This window comes from Pongo pygmaeus, chromosome 19 (assembly GCF_028885625.2).
Source record: "Pongo pygmaeus isolate AG05252 chromosome 19, NHGRI_mPonPyg2-v2.0_pri, whole genome shotgun sequence".
Taxonomy (NCBI): Eukaryota; Metazoa; Chordata; class Mammalia; order Primates; family Hominidae; genus Pongo; species Pongo pygmaeus.
In genome coordinates, this window is record NC_072392.2 from 19,931,857 (window position 1) to 19,948,036 (window position 16,180).

Sequence of the window (16,180 nt, forward strand, 5' to 3'; positions counted from 1 at the left end):
GCACTCCAGCTTGGGCAACAGAGCGAGACCCCATCTCAAAAATAAAAAAAGAGTAATGAGGAATCTTAAAGCAAAAAAAGAGAAAGTAATCTTATTCTACAAGATATTAAAACCTAATGCAGAGCCTGGCTAGTAACTTCTATTAAAACTACTTCTATACTTTAAATAAAATATCTGCAAATTTAGAACACAGACAAAGATAGAAACTCCTCACATGACCCACCATGAAGCCCATCAGATGGCAGAATGCAGAATCAGGTTGCAATGGACTGATCTTAAGACAGATGAAGCAATGGAGAAAAATCTTCCTGGAGCTGATGGTATAATTTGCTTCTTGAAACAATGACAGTCCTTGAAATAAGGTGGGAAGATGTTTTGAACCTCTCTCAGCAGCAGATCCCTAAATCACAGACCCAGAACTTGGAGGAAACAGGAAACAGGAGGCCATCTCTGCACCTCTCCAGCACTGCTCTGGTTGGTGAGCAGAATATCATACAATCATCATGATTCTTATATCAAAAACCAAAATTCTAGACTGATTAATTTTTAAATGAGAAAAGTTATCATTTATTTGATCTTGGGCTAAGGAAGATATTTCCAAGCAAAAAGGGTAAAAAGAAGGAAAAAGAAATGATTAACAGATTGGAAGGCAATAACAATGTAATATCAAGTGTTGGCAAGAGCTCAGGGAAGTGCGTGTTCTCAAGACTGCTGGAACAAATTGGTTTAATATTTCTGAAGGGCAATCTGGCTGGATATATTAGAAGCCTTTAAAATGTTTATGCTCTGACTCAGTAATTCAACATCTAGGAATTTTTACTAAATAAGTAATAAGACAGATGAAAAAAGTATTTACAATATTGAAAGACTGGAAAGAACATAAAGGTTCAATAATACATATATGTTCAACAACAGGGGACTAGTAAATATGAATTATTTGTATGATAAAATACTATCTAACCTTAAAATCATGTTTTAAATAATATTTAATGATGAGAATATGCTGAGAAAAGTTTAATCATTTTTAAAAAGTTAAATGCAAAATGAAAGTTAATAACATGTACAAGATTATTCTTTTTTTTTTTTTTTTTTTTTTTTTGAGATGCAGTCTCACTGTTGTCGCCTGGGCTGGAGTGCAATGGAGTGATCTCAGCTCACTGTAACCTCCACCTCCCAGTTTCCAGCAATTCTCCTGCCTCAGTCTCCTGAGCAGCTGAGATTACAGGTGCCCACCACCACGCCCAGCTAATTTTTGCATTTTTAGTAGACACGGGGTTTCACCATGTTGGTCAGGCTGGTCTCGAACTCCTGACCTCAGGTGATCCAACCTCCATTGCCTCCCAAAGTGCTGGGATTACAGGCATGAGCCACTGCACCCGGCCTATTCTAAAACTTTTTAAACTTATGAGATACACATATGCACACATATATCTGGAAGAAAACTCCAAAATAGTGGCAATGTTTTGGAGGTAAAATTGGGAGTGATTTTAATTGTCTGTTACTAGCAGCTAAAAGCATGCCAATAGACCTGGCAAACTCCCACTCAATCTTCAGAACTCAACTCAGGTGCCACTTCTTCCAGGAAGCCCTCCTGTGCTACTCAGCCCCGTATTATACTAGGTGTTCTGCTTTGCAGTAGACTAGAGTCTGGGCATAACTCTGTGATATTCTTTCTTTCTTTCCTTCCTTCCTTCCTTCCTTCCTTCCTTTTTGTTTCTTTCTTTCTTTTCTCTCTTTCTCTCTCTCTCTCTTTTTCTTTTTCTCATTGTGTCGCCTAGGCTGAAGTGCACTGGCACGATCTTCTCAGCTCACTGCAACCTCTGCCTCCCAGGTTCAACCAATTCTCCTGCCTCAGCCTCCCAAGTAGCTGGGATTACAGGCAACCGCCACCACTCCCAGATAATTTTTGTATTTTTAGTAAAGATGGGTTTTTGCCATTGTTGGCCAGGCTGGTCTCAAACTCCTGACTTCAGGTGATCTGCCCACCTTGACCTCCCAAAGTCCCAGGATTACAGGTGTGAGCCACTGTGCCCAGCTGATATTCTTTATCAGTGCATTGTACTCTCTGCTTTGATTCTCCACATCCCAACTACACTTCGAACTGTCTACCATCAGAAATTTGGGTGTTTCCTTTTTGTATCCCACTGCCAATCTGTCTGCAATCTAACAGGCCTTCAAGCTGGAATGCTGGCTTCATGAGTGGAATAGACTAAGCAAATCCTTCTCTGTGCTCTGTGACTTTAGAGGTTAAGGGCAGAAATGTGAACAAGGATGGGCAAATACCAGTAAAAAGCTGTCTCTCCTCACCTTGGCCAGCAGGCTGGAAAGATGTTAAATTTCACCAATTGCCTTTAGTAATTCTTGCCTGAACTCACTGCAAGACTGTTCCAGTAGATCCAGAATACCATGCTGCTTACTAATGTGTGAGACACATATGAGTTTCCTGTGGATCTGTGAAAATTGACCAAAGCCTTGGTGGCTTAAAACAATAGAAATTATTTTTCTCACAGTTCTAGAGGTGAGAAATCTGCAATCAAGGTGTTGGCAGGGCCGCGCTTCCTGCAAAGGGCCTAGGGGGATTCCATTTCTCACTGCCTCCAGCTGCCATGGTTCCACATGTTTCTTCTGTGGCTACATCACTCCCCTTCAGCTTCCCAGCCCCTGCAGGTCACGAAGGCACAGGAGGAGGAGGTGGGAATGGGTGTGGAGGGCCACACACCAGGCCAGGGCAGCAGGCACTCAGAACACAGTGGCCTAGAAGCGGGGTACCAGGAAGCCATACCAGCCTTCAGGGCCCCAGGCAGGCTCCCTCCTGCCAAAGACCTTTGTGCATGTTGTTCCTGCCTTCTCAAGTGTTCCTCCCTATCGTCTCTGCCGCTGCATAGCAAGGTAACTTCTACTCAGTCAAAACTATCACTGTCTAGCACAACCTAAATATCCATAAACAGAAAACATCAACAAATGACAGTGTATTCATGCAATGAAATACTATACAGCAATGAAAAAGAATGACCTATGACCACATGCAACAATATAAGAGGATCTCACAGATGTCATTGTTGAGTGAAGAAGCTGGACTCAAAAGAGCACCTTCTGCATGCATCTATAGAAGGCAAAAAGAAGCAGAATTAATCTACAGCAAAGGGCTAAGAAGAGTGGTTACTTCTGGAGGGAAATATTAGATGGGAGGGAACAAAAGAGCCCTTTAGGGGCTGGTCATGAACTTGGTCTTGTGCAGCTTGGTCTGGGGGCTGAGCCTGAGTGCACCCGTGGGTAAAAGTTCATCAAGCTGAACACTTAAACTGTGCACTCTCCCTACGATGAAAAAGTAAAAATAAAACAGACCCCTTTCTCTGAGAAGCCTTTTCCCAGACTAGAGCACCTTCTCCAGCATGAGCTGCCAGGGTTCTATGCACCCCTCCTGCAGGCTATTGTTGCACTGTGACGGTCTGTTTCTGCTTGGGATGGTGAGGTGGTCGGCTCCCCCAGACAGTAAGCTCCATGCAGGAAATCTCTCTGTCTTTCTAGGGTCTGTATCTCCAGTGCTCAGATCGGAAGCATCTGCTGCAAGCGTGGGTGACCCCCATCATGGAACAAGTTCACTCTCTGGCAATAGCAATGTGAGCCTTCTGTTTCCAATGTGAGTTTGAAATCCACGGCCAGTGAGAGATTCATCAGATTTGTAACAGATTAATCCTGGACCTATTAATCCTGGACCAGCTCACGTTGTCCAGCTTCGAGGCCCTGGGAAGTTGCCACCAGGATGGGGTGTGGATCAACTTCCTCCAGGATCCAGAGAGCATGCCAGCCAGCCTCAGGGTCAGGAAAGGAGCCCAGCCTCTCCAGGAGCCAGACAGGCTCACAGCAGGGTGGGTTGGGGGCATGTGGATTGCTTGAGCCTAATGAGGGGAAGAGGAGGAGGCACTGCAGAGAGGGGTCTCATGCTGTCTTGCAGCTCTCCTGGGGCTGAAGCTGAGTGCGGATCAGCTGGCCCTGGTCTACAGTATACTGGGGCTCTGCCTGTGTGCCATCTTCTGCTGCTTCCTAGTGGCAATGGCCTGCTTCCTCAAGAAGAGGGGGGATCCCTGCTCCTGCCAGCCCTGCTCAAGGCCCTGTCAAAGTTCGGCCAAGTCTTCCCAGGGTGAGTGCATGAAACTGGGGTCCTCGCCCTTCTTGCTGCTTGGGTGACAAGCCTCCGGCCATCCCTCAGTCCTGTCACTGCCCCTGCTTCTAGGTGGAGAGGCCTGGGGCTCATCCCTGTTATTCACTGTAGCTTGATAAAATCAGATTAAGACATCCTGGCAGGCAGATACCTAGGAGAGCGGCACCTGGGAAGGGTGGGTGTGGGGTGCTGGGCTTCGGGCTTGCCTGGGCCGGGGGTTCTCAGGATTCAGGGACATCAGGGCTAAGCCCTGGAGGAGGTGTCCCTTTGGCGGGCATGGCAGGCTTGGGCCTGGACAGAAGTGAGAGCCAAGATTTGCCTGCCTACCCCTGCCCCAGCACAGGTTCTGGTCAGCAAGTGAGGGACACTGACACCCACCTGGGTCCCCTGGTCCCCCTGGTGATCATAGCCTGCTGATTGCCCTTAGTTCCTGGGTCAGGGGAGGGTATAGCTGCCCACATCATCACCCCTACCCCGGTGCAGGGCCAGGCCTGGCCCACACCCTCCACTCTCGCCTCTGCAGATCACGAGGTGGAAGCCAGCAGCCCTGTGGGCACATCTCCTGAGCCAGTGGAGACCTGCAGCTTCTGCTTCCCCGATCACAGGACCCCCACCCAGGAGAGTGCGGTCATACCTGGGACCCTCAACCCCGTGGGTGATGGAAGGTGGAGGCACCCTGTGAGGTGCCCTGATAGATGGTGGCCTTGGCATTGTGTGCGGATGCACCCAGGAGAGGGTCCCAGGTGCCTGAACAGGGGCAAGGAGGAACAGGAGGAGGGAAAGAGATGGAGAGAGACAGAGAGGAAAGGAGAGAAGAGGAGAGAAACAGAGGAGGCAGAGAGGAAGAGAGAGACAGAGCAGGAGGTCATGGCTTTCTGGGTCCCAGTTCCGAGTGCAGCTGTAGGTCATCATCACCTAAACACATGTGCAATAAAGTCCTTGTGCCTCCTGCTCACAGCCCCTGAGAGCCCCTCCTCCTGGAGAATAAAGCCTTTGGCAGCTGCCCTTCCTCACTGCATTGTAGTTGTGTCTAATGAACCAAGATGTCCTGCCTATCACCTTCCTGGGCTCAAGGCTCCACCAAATGCTGCCCCCTCGTTTTGGGAGGACCTGTGGTGCCCCCATCTCACCAAGCTCCTGAGGAAGCTTGTGACCTTGGGTTGAGCCCTAAGCAGCTGGGTACCCTCTAGGGCTCTGCTTCTCTCTTTCACTAAGAGGGAGAAAGAGACCAAAGAGCAGTCTGCAGGGAGGGCGCCTGTGCAAACACCCAGGGAACCAGGTGCTTGAGCCGTCTTCATTTCCTTATAGACACACATTCCCTTCTATGCCTCCTTAGTGAGGGCATGAAGCACAGTGTGTGTGTATGTGCAGGTGTGTGCATGCACGTGTGTGTATGCATGTGTGTGTGCATGTGTGTATGCATGTGTGTGTGCATATGTGTGTGTCTGCATGTGTGTGTGCATGTGTGTGTGCATGTGTGTGTGTGTGCATGTGTGTGTGTTGTGGGGGTGTGCAGTGGACAGGAAGGAGAGGGCAGCTCCAACTCAAAGCTGCAAGTCTCTCTGAAAGAAAGATCGAGATTCCCTGGACCACAGCAAGAGAGACTTTTCATTTGCATCCATTTTTTATTAGCATTTAAAGCTATATTTTGAATAGCATGCAAACCTTAAGTTGCTTAACTATTCTTAGAAGCATTTACACAGTAAGATAATACATGATAATGTACACTGAAATTCTTCACCCTGCACCCCCCAAAATTATCTTGCATACCTACAGCCCCCAATGAATCCCATGGGAGATGGGGTAGGCAGGGAACTGTGGCCCAGGCGGGACCCCTCAGTGGGGGCACTTGGTCAGTCCCCAAGGCTCTGCATGGCCCTCCAGAGACTCTGCTTCCCACTGGCTCAGTCAGCACCACAGAGGGTGGATGGGGGAGGTGGAGTCGGGGCAGGTAGGACAGTAGGGGGAGGACAGTCAGGCACCCCATGTCCTGGTTTTTGCAGTGGCTGGGAGGAGGCTGAGGGCTAAAGGCTGACTGCCCTGAGAGCTGGCCGAGGCTGGAGGTGGGGTGGTAGGGGCATCCCCACTGCCTGCAGGGCCCTTGGTCACCCTTGTCACCCCAGGCTTCTCCCCAGCAGCACTGGGCAGCCCCGTGAGAAAGTGGCCAAGGCAGGGGTGTGGACGGATCAGGGAGGGAGGGCTCATTCTTAGGCTCTGACAGGAAAAGGGCCAAAGAAGGGCCAGGTGGCCAGAGGGAGTCTGGGCCAGGCAGGATGGGGGAAGGTGGGGAATAGGAAGGGTCAGCGGCCAGGGCGCAGGCAGAGGCAGGTGCACGCTGGGAGATCACACCTTGCAAAGCCCATGGGGAATATCGGGTGGGATGGGCGCCAGGTGTGTCCTCAGGGCACTGGGCAGCCCTCAGGCCAGGCTCCCTGGACTCTGGTGGGTGATGTCGTCACTCCCAAGGCAATGCTGTCAGTCAGGGCTGAGCTACCCACCCTGGGCAGCACCCATGCTGTCTCAGGACTGGATTTTCTCAACATCCACAGAGGGTGTCACCTCCAGCCCTAGAGGAGCAGCCCCACTGTGCAGCCTGAGGCACCCCATGGGCCCTGAGTCGCCCCTTCCAGGCCAGCCTGGAGCTCCCTCTTCTCCAGGGTCCCAGTGCCTCATGGGTGTCAGGTCCGCAGGGAGGCCCTTGCCTTCCCTCTCTGTGCCTTGTCCCAGGCTGAGACTTAGGGTGGATGGGGATAAGGTAGTCCTTCCCTGGGGCCCTCTCAGGGAGGGGGATGGCTCCTGGCTTGGGCAGGTCCTAAGCTCTGCCTGGGTTGCCTTACAGTGAGACTGAACTGCACCCGGTCAGTGCCCTGGAGGTGAAGGTAAGAGCCTGTGCCTGCTGCGTGGGAGGCCAGTCCAGGGACCAGGAATCAGGGGTGGTTGGTGAGGCAGAGGGGGTGGCCAGTGGGCCCAGCAGGTGGTAAGTGGGCCACGGCTGTCACTGGGAGGGGCAGCCTTTCCTGCTGGACTCTGTTCTCATGAGGGCTTGACCAAAACCCAAACCAAGCACTGCAATCCTGGCTCAGAGTCCACTGCCTGATTGTACCAAGTCCCCAGCTGAAGGCTGAGACCTGACCAAAACTCGGGGCATCTGTGGCCTGAGGACAGTGTGCCCTGGCATCACCAGTCCAGACCACCAGCTCCAGTTCTTTCAGAGGGTCTCAGTCCCTGGAGTCTGCCCTTTCCTGGCTCCTTCAGGTTGGGTCCCTTTAGGGCCTCAAGCCCTGGACCCAGCATCCACGGGCCACTGCCAGGGGCCTGGTACCTCCGCTAATTCCATCATGGCTCATTTGACAGCAAAGACGTAAGGAAAGTAAACATACCAACAAGTGGCTAAAGATGTTTGCAGACTGGACAAAATATAGAAGCAGCAAGAAGGTAACATGGGGAGGGAGTGGACCCTGTGACTGCTCTCTGCAGAGCCAGGGGACAGGCGCCCATGGCAGACCTGGCACTGTCTGCCTCTCAGTGGGTGGGTGGCACCCTGTCCTCATCATAGGATAGCAGGCCTGTCTGCCACCTTTCCTCCACGGGGTCACCCTGTGTCCTGTCTCACTGGAGTGTTCTTCTGTCTGTGGCTGTCTCAAAGAGTGTATAAAGGCATTCCCCTGGCAGTGTGGGGCTGGGTGTGGTCACTCCTGCTAGATATTGACAAAGTCAAGTCCCAGAACCCAGGAAAATATAAGGTAAGACCCTCCCACACTCAGCCAGGGCAGGACAAACAAGCAGGCTGTATCAGGAGCCCAGGACTCCAGCTGGAAGGAATGTCAAGCCCGGGTTGGGGGTGGGGGCTGTGGTCAGATGCACATCCTAGACATAGATGGCAACTCAGGTACTGCAGGTGCACTAGGGCCTGCTGACCCTCCCTGGCTTCAGAAACAAGGCAAAAAGGAGCTTTCTGCAGAAGGAAACCTTCCTCCCTTCCTTCCAGAAGTACTGACTTGGGATGACTGCTGTTAGGGGCAGGGAATCTTTTGTCTGTTCTGAGGCTGCTTCCTCCTCTTGGCCCTGCCCTACAGGTCATGAAGGAGAAGGGCAAGAGGTCCTCCAGGATCAGCCACCACATCCAGCTAGATGTCAGCCACACCCTACAGAACCACCTGATGTTCATACAAATATTCGGAGTCAAGTAAGGCCTAGGGGGCTGCAGGGGTCCCAGGGAAGATGGGGGCAATCCAGAGGAATGAGGGTGTCCCCAGGGCAGAGGCCAGGGTCACCCAGGAGGGGTGACAGAGCACCAAGGGCTCTCCTGGCCCAGGGAGCAGCCGGCACCATAGACTGAGCACCACCCCGGCTCTAAGCCCTGGGCCAGGCTGGAACATGTGGAGCTAGAACCCAGGCGGCTCCCAAGAGGACAGAAGGCAGAAAAAAAATATCATGCAGATGGTGAAAAGTGCTCTCCTGACCCACAACTACCCGGGGTAGGGACCCATGGGAAAGTGGCAGGATGGCAGGGCATGGGAGACCTGCCAGGCAACACTGACAGTCAAAAATACTAGGGAGGATGCAGGGCCCCGGAAACTCTCATCCATGGCTGTTGGGCATGTGACAGGGCACAGCCACTTTGGAGGTCAAATGGGCCATGGCTCACAAAGCTCAGTGGCCTTGTACCACACACCCCCAAAGTGTCACAGATATTGACCACACTGATTTGAAAACTGATGTCCAAGTAAAAGCCACATGCCACATTCACCACTTGATTGTCAATCATACCCGGAGGCTACCAAGATGATCTTCAACACAGGTACTTAGGAGGAAGGGGGTTCCACTCTTCAGACAGAAATGACTTAGTGAGGAAAAGGAATGAACCCTTGATGCCCGCAGGAACATGGGTGGATCTCAGGTGCATATTGCTGAGGGAATGATGCCAGACCCCTCAGGCTACCACTGTGGGATTCCAATTCATCGGCCATTCTGGGAAAGGGCAAACCACAGAGACAGAGAACAAGTCAGGATGGCCAGGCGCTGACGGAGCTGGGAGATGTCGGCTGCAAAGGGGACACGCTGGGGACTTGGACGATGAAGGAGCTGCCCTGGGAAGGGCTGCAGCCATGGATGGGAGGCTCTGCACATTGGTTCAGAACCGTGGAACTGCACATCCCAAAGACTGGACTTCCATGTGTGCAAACCGAGAAAGAGGGGAAGAAAAAATTAACCAGAGTGAAAATGATCACTAATCCAACTTTACACCTGTGATATTTGCATTGCAAGAAACGTGGATTTTACTGAAAAAACACCTAAAAACTCAGGTGTCCTGAAGAGCTCACTGCTTATTTGGCGGATGATCTGAACCCGGAATTGTGTACCTTGTCCGGGTTTGTAGACAAAATGAAACTAACAGCATCTGCATAAAACAAAGAAAACCCTCTTTTCCCTTTTTTCTAGGCAGCAGGAATTATGTGACATCCTCATGGCCTCCTCTACATATAACCCTGTGAGTATTCCCGGGCAGCGATATTCCTGGGCCATGTGACCGTATTCACAGGCATGGGTGTCTCTCAGGAGTATCGGCACTTCTTGAAAATTCAGTGTTCATGACCCAATAGCACGTAGTAGGCAGGACTCCAGCTCGCTGCTGGCAGAAAAGGGTTGAAACCCAGACTCCTGGTGTCACATGGACCCAAACACCACGTCTCAGATGAAGAAATGACCTTCCACTCCCGGTGTTGCCCCAGGGCCTAGGAGCTTGGCAGGGTCCTACGCAGGATGGTCCTCGTAGGAGACAGGTTTGAAAAGTTGCTGAGGTGCCTGATGGGCCAGGCTTTTGTCATGAAATGAGTTTGCATCCTGGGGGAGTCTCTTCTTCACTGGAAACTTGTCAAGGATCCAGTTTCCCCTTTGCACAAACCCCATTGGAGCATAGCAGATAGTGAGGGGGGTCACCCAGGTGGCTGCTCCTGCTTGGCCTCCACTTTCCAGACCATTCCAGGCAGGGAGAGTGCTGAGCTGACTGCATGAGCTGCCCACATGGAGGACCCAGCCGCCCCCTGTGTCCGGCAGGCAGCCCTTGGGCTGTTGCAGGACCTTTTGTGTGGTGGTCAGCGCCCCGCCGCCTGCCCTTGTGGCGGGTGCAGTTCACAGGTGCTGCCCCAGGCCTGGCACAGTGGCCTCCCCAGCCTGGCCCAGGGGAGGGGGTGTGAACAATCCCTGACTGTGCCCTTTTGGGCCATGTGAGCTTGGACACTTGCTGCAGGAGTCCCCCCATGCTCCTTGTCAACTGAGTTGTGCGTGACCTGCTCAGTCCTCATGCCCAGTGCCAGGGGAGGGGTGCAGAGGCTGCACTTCAAATCCCGTGGGGCCTGAGACAGGTGTCCCGAAGGACCTCTGCCATCTCTGGTGACATAAGTCCTCCCAGGTGGCCTCAGCCCTCCCAGGTGACATCCTTCCACGGTGACTCTGGCTCTTGCAGGAGGTGGGCTACCACAGGGACCTGAGCCGCATCACCGCCGTCCTCCTCCTGTATCTGCCGCAGGAAGATACTTTCTGGGCACTGACCCAGCTGCTGGCCGGTGAGAGGCACTCCCTGCAGGATAGGTGGACAGCTGCCCCTGGGGTGTTACACAGTCATGTCAGGGGACGGCCACCCTGACCGGTGATCCCGACTTCCAGGCAAGGCGCCTTCCTTGTATCCCAGCTTATTTGTAAGCCTCCAGATGTACCTGCTGAGGGTCCCACAGCAGCCTGCATCTGGACAGGGATCCCCTCACCTCAAGTCAGACGCCTTTCATCCCTAACATCAGAGGGCATGGATACCTTCCCCCGGCTGCCCTCTGTCGCCCGAAGCCAGCCCCGACTTTGTGCAGGTGCCACTCACCTCCCTGAGTCTCCTCCTGCCTCCCAGCTGGCTGTGATCCCAGCCACCCTCCCTCCCTACAGATGGGCCAACAAAGCCTAGATGGCAGTGTCTGCCCATCCCATGTCCCCCAGCATGACCCCCACATCCAAGAGATAGCCACATAGCCCCCAGCTCCCACCCTGTTCTCCCCACTGGTGCTTGCCTCGTGGTGTCAAAGGCAGGTTGCCCTCCTGGCACCTGGACCCAGGATGCCACTAGGCAGCGCCTCAAGCCAGGCCCTCCTCCCCAGGGCTGAGGCTGCATGCTGGGGTCACCAGATGGGAGGGAAGGAGGCCTCGGGGTCCAGGGTTCCCCACCCTGCCCAGCTCTTCCAGCTGATGCCTCCACATTTTGGGAGTGGGGTCTGATGGGGTGATGGGTCTGGGGCTTCTCAGTATTCTACAGCCCAAATACTGCCCGGCTCGAGAGGCTCCTATCGCACCAGGAGCAGGTGCTGCACAAGTCCTTCCCAAAGATCATGAGACACGTGGTGAGTGGATGACACCCTCAGCTCCTAACCAGACGCCCTGGGCCCCAAAGGTCAGGGGAGGCTCGAGTCCCTCATGGGGCTGGCAAGAGGCTGATTCCCAGCCACGGCCTGACCTGGGATGAGGATTCCCCATGGATTCAGCATTGGGTTTCCTTTTCCTGCCCTGGTGGAGGCAGAGGCGCTGGGACCAGGGCGGAGCTGCAGCTGAGCAGGGCTAAAAGAAGTGTGTCCACCGGGCGTCCATGCATGGGGCGGGTGTTGGAGCCCTGGCCACCGTCGTGGGTTGTGCCCTTGAGGAAGGGTCTGCAGAGGGACCTGGAAGTGGGAGGATTTCAGGGCAGCCCAGGGGGCTCTGAGCACCTCTGCTCCTCCCTTCAGTGCAAGGAAGGGCTGTGCATTGAGGGTTCCATGCTGACGAGGCTCCTCTGGTGTTTCCTTGATGGGGTAAGGAGGCACAGGGAGACCCCAGCCCAGGGACCCTCCTGTCCCACAGTGCGTGGTTCCCTCAGCTCAGGGCTGCAGCTCCCCCAGGAGGACTTGGCTCACCCCCAGCCCGCAGGAGGCACAGGCAAGTCCCTGCAGGGCTCACAAGCCAGGCTCTGCTCAAGAGGGGGCATCCCATGGCAGAAGCCAGGGCTCAGGCCCAGCCTCGTGGGCAGACTGGGGCAGGACCCAACTTGGGAGGGCCCAGGGAAGCCCCAAGTCCTCAGGAAGTCCTCTTTCCAGAAGCCCCAGCGCAGTTGAGATGAGTCCCTCACAAGGAGCTACAGGACCTTGTCTGACTCAGTCTTATGGGGGGTCTCATCCCATGGAGAGGGGTCCCCAGCACTCCAGGGGAGTGAAACCCCAGTGGGCCCTGCTCAGGCCACTGGCCCCAGCTTGGAAAGGCCAGGTTCTCCTACACTTGCTGTCCCCACAGAAATCTTTCGGACTCACCCTGAGACTGTGGGATGTGCTCATCTTGGAGGGCGAGTGGGTACTGACGGCCATGGTGCATGCATCATTCAAAATACACAGGAGTAAGTCCCGTGTGCCCGAGGGTGCTTGGGGGAACACGTGGGACAGACCCCGGCTGGCCTGAGGGAAGTGTCCTTACGCTGCCTGCTCCATCCAGGTTGGGGGGATCTGGCCTGGTGGGCTGGGCAAGGCATGATGACACTGAGTCCTCCCCCCACATGACCCAGATGAAAGTCAGGAGTGTGGTGAGCACTTCCCTGCCCTGCCTTCCCCAACTGTAGCCTCCTGTGCACAGCTGGACCCCGGGGTGGCCAAAAAGGACCAGGCACCACCCAGTGGGAGGTGGGGCCTGGTGGAAATGGGGTGCAGGCACTGACCTCTCCCAGGGAACCCTCCTGGCCTGATACTTTGTCCCTAGAGCGCTTCATGAGGCTCTTTGTCCCTACAGCACCTCATGAAGCTTTCCTGGAGCATCATCTGGGAGTTTCAGGAGCGACTCTCTCAGAGCTGGGCCCTGGAGGACAACACAGTCCTCAGGATCCTTCAAACCTCTATGAAGGAACTCACAAAAAAACACCGGGACCTGCCACCCCCAGGTGGGCTCCAGCACCAGGTCCCCTCTGGAGTCACCCTCTGGGGCAGTCAATGGTGGGGAGTGACATGGCCCCATCAGCCCTCCTACCTGGCCTTCCTCCTGCACGTCTTTTTCCTCCTCTCCCTCCTCTATTCTAAGAAAGTCAAATGGGTCTGCCGGTCCTCAGGGTAGGTGCTGAGCACACGTGGGTGTGTGCTGGACATGCTGTGTGGACAGGCAGGGGACATGGGCAGGACCCCGCAACACCCCTCCCCCACTTTCCACATTGGGCGGATCACCTGAGTTCGGGAGTTCGAGACCAGCCTGACCAACATGGAGAAACCCTGTCTCTACTAAAAATACAAAATTAGCTGGGTGTGGTGGCACATGCCTGTAATCCCAGCTACTCGGGAGGCTGAGGCAAGAGAATTGCTTGAACCCGGGAGGCGGAGTTTGCAGTGAGCCAAGATTGTGCCATTGCACTCCAGCCTGTGCAACAAAAGCGAAACTCTGTCTCAAAACAGGAAAAAGAATGTACTATATGTTCACATACTAAAAGAGCATGAAAACATAAAAATTAACAAATGAGCCATAAATTGAAAGTGATTAAAAATTAAAGTGATTAAAAATTAAAGAAGCTATTTCATTGAATATTATACCGGTCAGCATTGAAGTTTGCCAAAATTTAAAGATTTCAGATTGTTGAACGTGTATGTTAATAAATTATAGATAAGAATATATGTATTTATAATATATTTCAACAGTTTCACTTCTTCAGAATAGTGTTACTACTTGAGTATCAAAGAGGCCAATTGGGTCATGAACACATGTAGAAGCACAGACGCAATGTTTATCATCTAATCTCCATGGAAAAAAAATGCTCAAAAACCTAGAGCTGTGAGTAGTACCAATAAAATTTCTACGATTTGTCAAGATTGTTTAAAATGATAAATCTATTTCCCTGGTTGGCTGTTACTTTTCTAGAAGCCTGAGGAGAGGAGAAGCTGTCAGTGGAGGTCCCTGAAGTTACCCAGGCCCAGGAGAGACACAGCATCAGCTCACAACTGCGGTAAATGCCACTGAAGACCCTCACTGGGAAGAGGCTTCAGGACCATGTCTGCCATGCTCGTGTTTTAAATGCTGGACAAGATGAATCAAAACTCCTTTTCCTTTTTAAAATTTCCTTTTTTAAATAGAAGAATTTTCAAGTACTCAAAAAATGTCACACAAGACTAATTTATTGTGTTTGCCCTATATCATTTCTTTCTTAAACAATTTAAGCAGGAGTTATTTCACATACTGTATTTGGCAATCAGCTTTTGTTATTTCAAACCACTGAAAACAATAAATTTGCTTTCTTCCTCTTTTCTTTTTCTTTCGTTTTCTTTTTTTTGAGACTCAGTCTCGCTCTTGTGCCCAGGCTGGAGTGCAGTGGTGCGATCTCAGCTCACTGCATCCTCTGCCCTGGCTCGCTGCATCCCTCCCTTCTGCAGGTAAGATGCCGATATTTACCCTAGTGACCGTGGCCAGTTCTTGGTATTGCTCAAGTCACCTGGGCCTTCAGACTGGCAGGTGACTTCAAGGGAGCAACCATCCTGGGTCTCTCCTGGGACAAACACTTGCCTTCACCCACTATCCATGTCTTGTTCAGCCCTCAGAGGAGCGTGGTTGGGGTGGATTACTTCATGCCTTGATTCTGCCTTGCCGGAAACCACGGTGGCAGCAGGCTTGGGAGTCACCAAGTCACCGTGTTTCATGCTATTTCTGGAGGTTCTCGCCTTTGTGGCCTCGGAAAGGAAGGCGATCTGGTGCTTTGGGGAAGGCCCTCGGGATGCTCCTCCAGATGGTCTTCCTCAGGCCTTTCGCTCAGCATTGGTCTGATCAGTTCTGCCAGCTCTGGGCCACGATCTCTTGGCACTGGCGCGGCTTTCCTTCAATAATTTCATAAACTCCAGACTTCGTGTCTTTTGCCTGGAAAGCACGCGGTGCCCATTTCATGGACACCGCACCCCGGAGCCCAAACGTCAGCCCTGCGGGTGTGGGGTTTGTTGGGGACAATTTCGGGCTCAGGTGCAGGGGGCGCTTCCCCAGCGCGGGCGCATCCTGGGCCCCATCTGAGGCCGTGGGCTCCTAGCAGGAGGACCTGGAGTTTTCAGATCCCCGTGAAGGATGCATTTTCCCCCACTCTCGGGGACAAGCTGCCCTTTGGTGGCGTTGGACGCGGATCACCGCCTGGCAGAAGCCCGCGACAGCGTGGAGGGAGCGATGCCCCCGCCCAGGACTCCTCGTGAGTGATGGCGCCAGGAGGCCTTGGCTGGGACAGATCAGGGCCTCCCGGTCGGTCAGCGACTCGCGCCCGGCTGCGGCTTTCAGAGGCTTTTGGACACCGCCTGCCAACCCGCCGCGCCTCTCGGGGTCCGCTCCCCCGGACTGGCCCTGCCCACGGAGCGAGGGTAGTAGCCGGCGGCCAGGAGCCAGCGGCGGGAGCCGCCGGTGGGAAGACCGGCAGGAGGCTGCGCTGGAGCCCGCTGGGCAGCGCCAACCCCTAAGGCAGCCGGGCGGGTGAGCTAGCGGCGGCGCGGGCGGCTGAGAGGCTGAGGCGGCTGAGGGGCTGAGGCGGCTGAGGCGGCTGAGGAGGCTGAGGGGCTGAGGGGCTGAGGGGCTGAGGGTCTAAGGCGGCTGAGGGGCTGAGGCGGCTGAGGAGGCTGAGGGGCCGAGGCGGCTGAGGGGCTGAGGAGGGTGAGGCGGCTGAGGCGGCTGAGGCGTCTGAGGGGCTGAGGGGGCTGAGGCGGCTGAGGCGGCTGAGAGGCTGAGGCGGCTGAGGGGCTGAGGCTGGTGAGGGGCTGAGGGGCTGAGGGGCTGAGGCGGCTGAGGGGCTGAGGCTGGTGAGGGGCTTGAGGGGCCGAGGGGATAGGGCGGCTGACGCGGCTGAGGGACTAGGGGGCTGAAGTGGATGAGGGGCTTACGCGGGTGAGGGGCTGAGGGGCTGAAAGGCTTAAGGGCGGGCAGCGTGCCCGGTCCCTGCGGCTGGGTCCACCGCACGTCACGTGGCAGAATCCCGGGGCTGCTTTCTGTCCGGCTGCTCAGCCAACTTGTTTTCTTACT

At 54.0% G+C, this 16,180-nt stretch overlaps 1 protein-coding gene across 1 annotated transcript; it reads left to right on the forward strand.

Moving 5' to 3' along the window:
• The first annotated feature begins 342 nt into the window (after positions 1-342).
• LOC129016789 (uncharacterized) lies at positions 343-5,326 on the forward strand. The gene is made up of 5 exons (XM_054456512.1): positions 343-478; positions 2,651-2,765; positions 3,529-3,572; positions 3,956-4,141; positions 4,686-5,326. The coding sequence occupies exons 1-5, from the start codon at positions 343-345 to the stop codon at positions 5,324-5,326; spliced, it is 1,122 nt and encodes a 373-aa protein (XP_054312487.1).
• Positions 5,327-16,180: the final 10,854 nt, after the last annotated feature.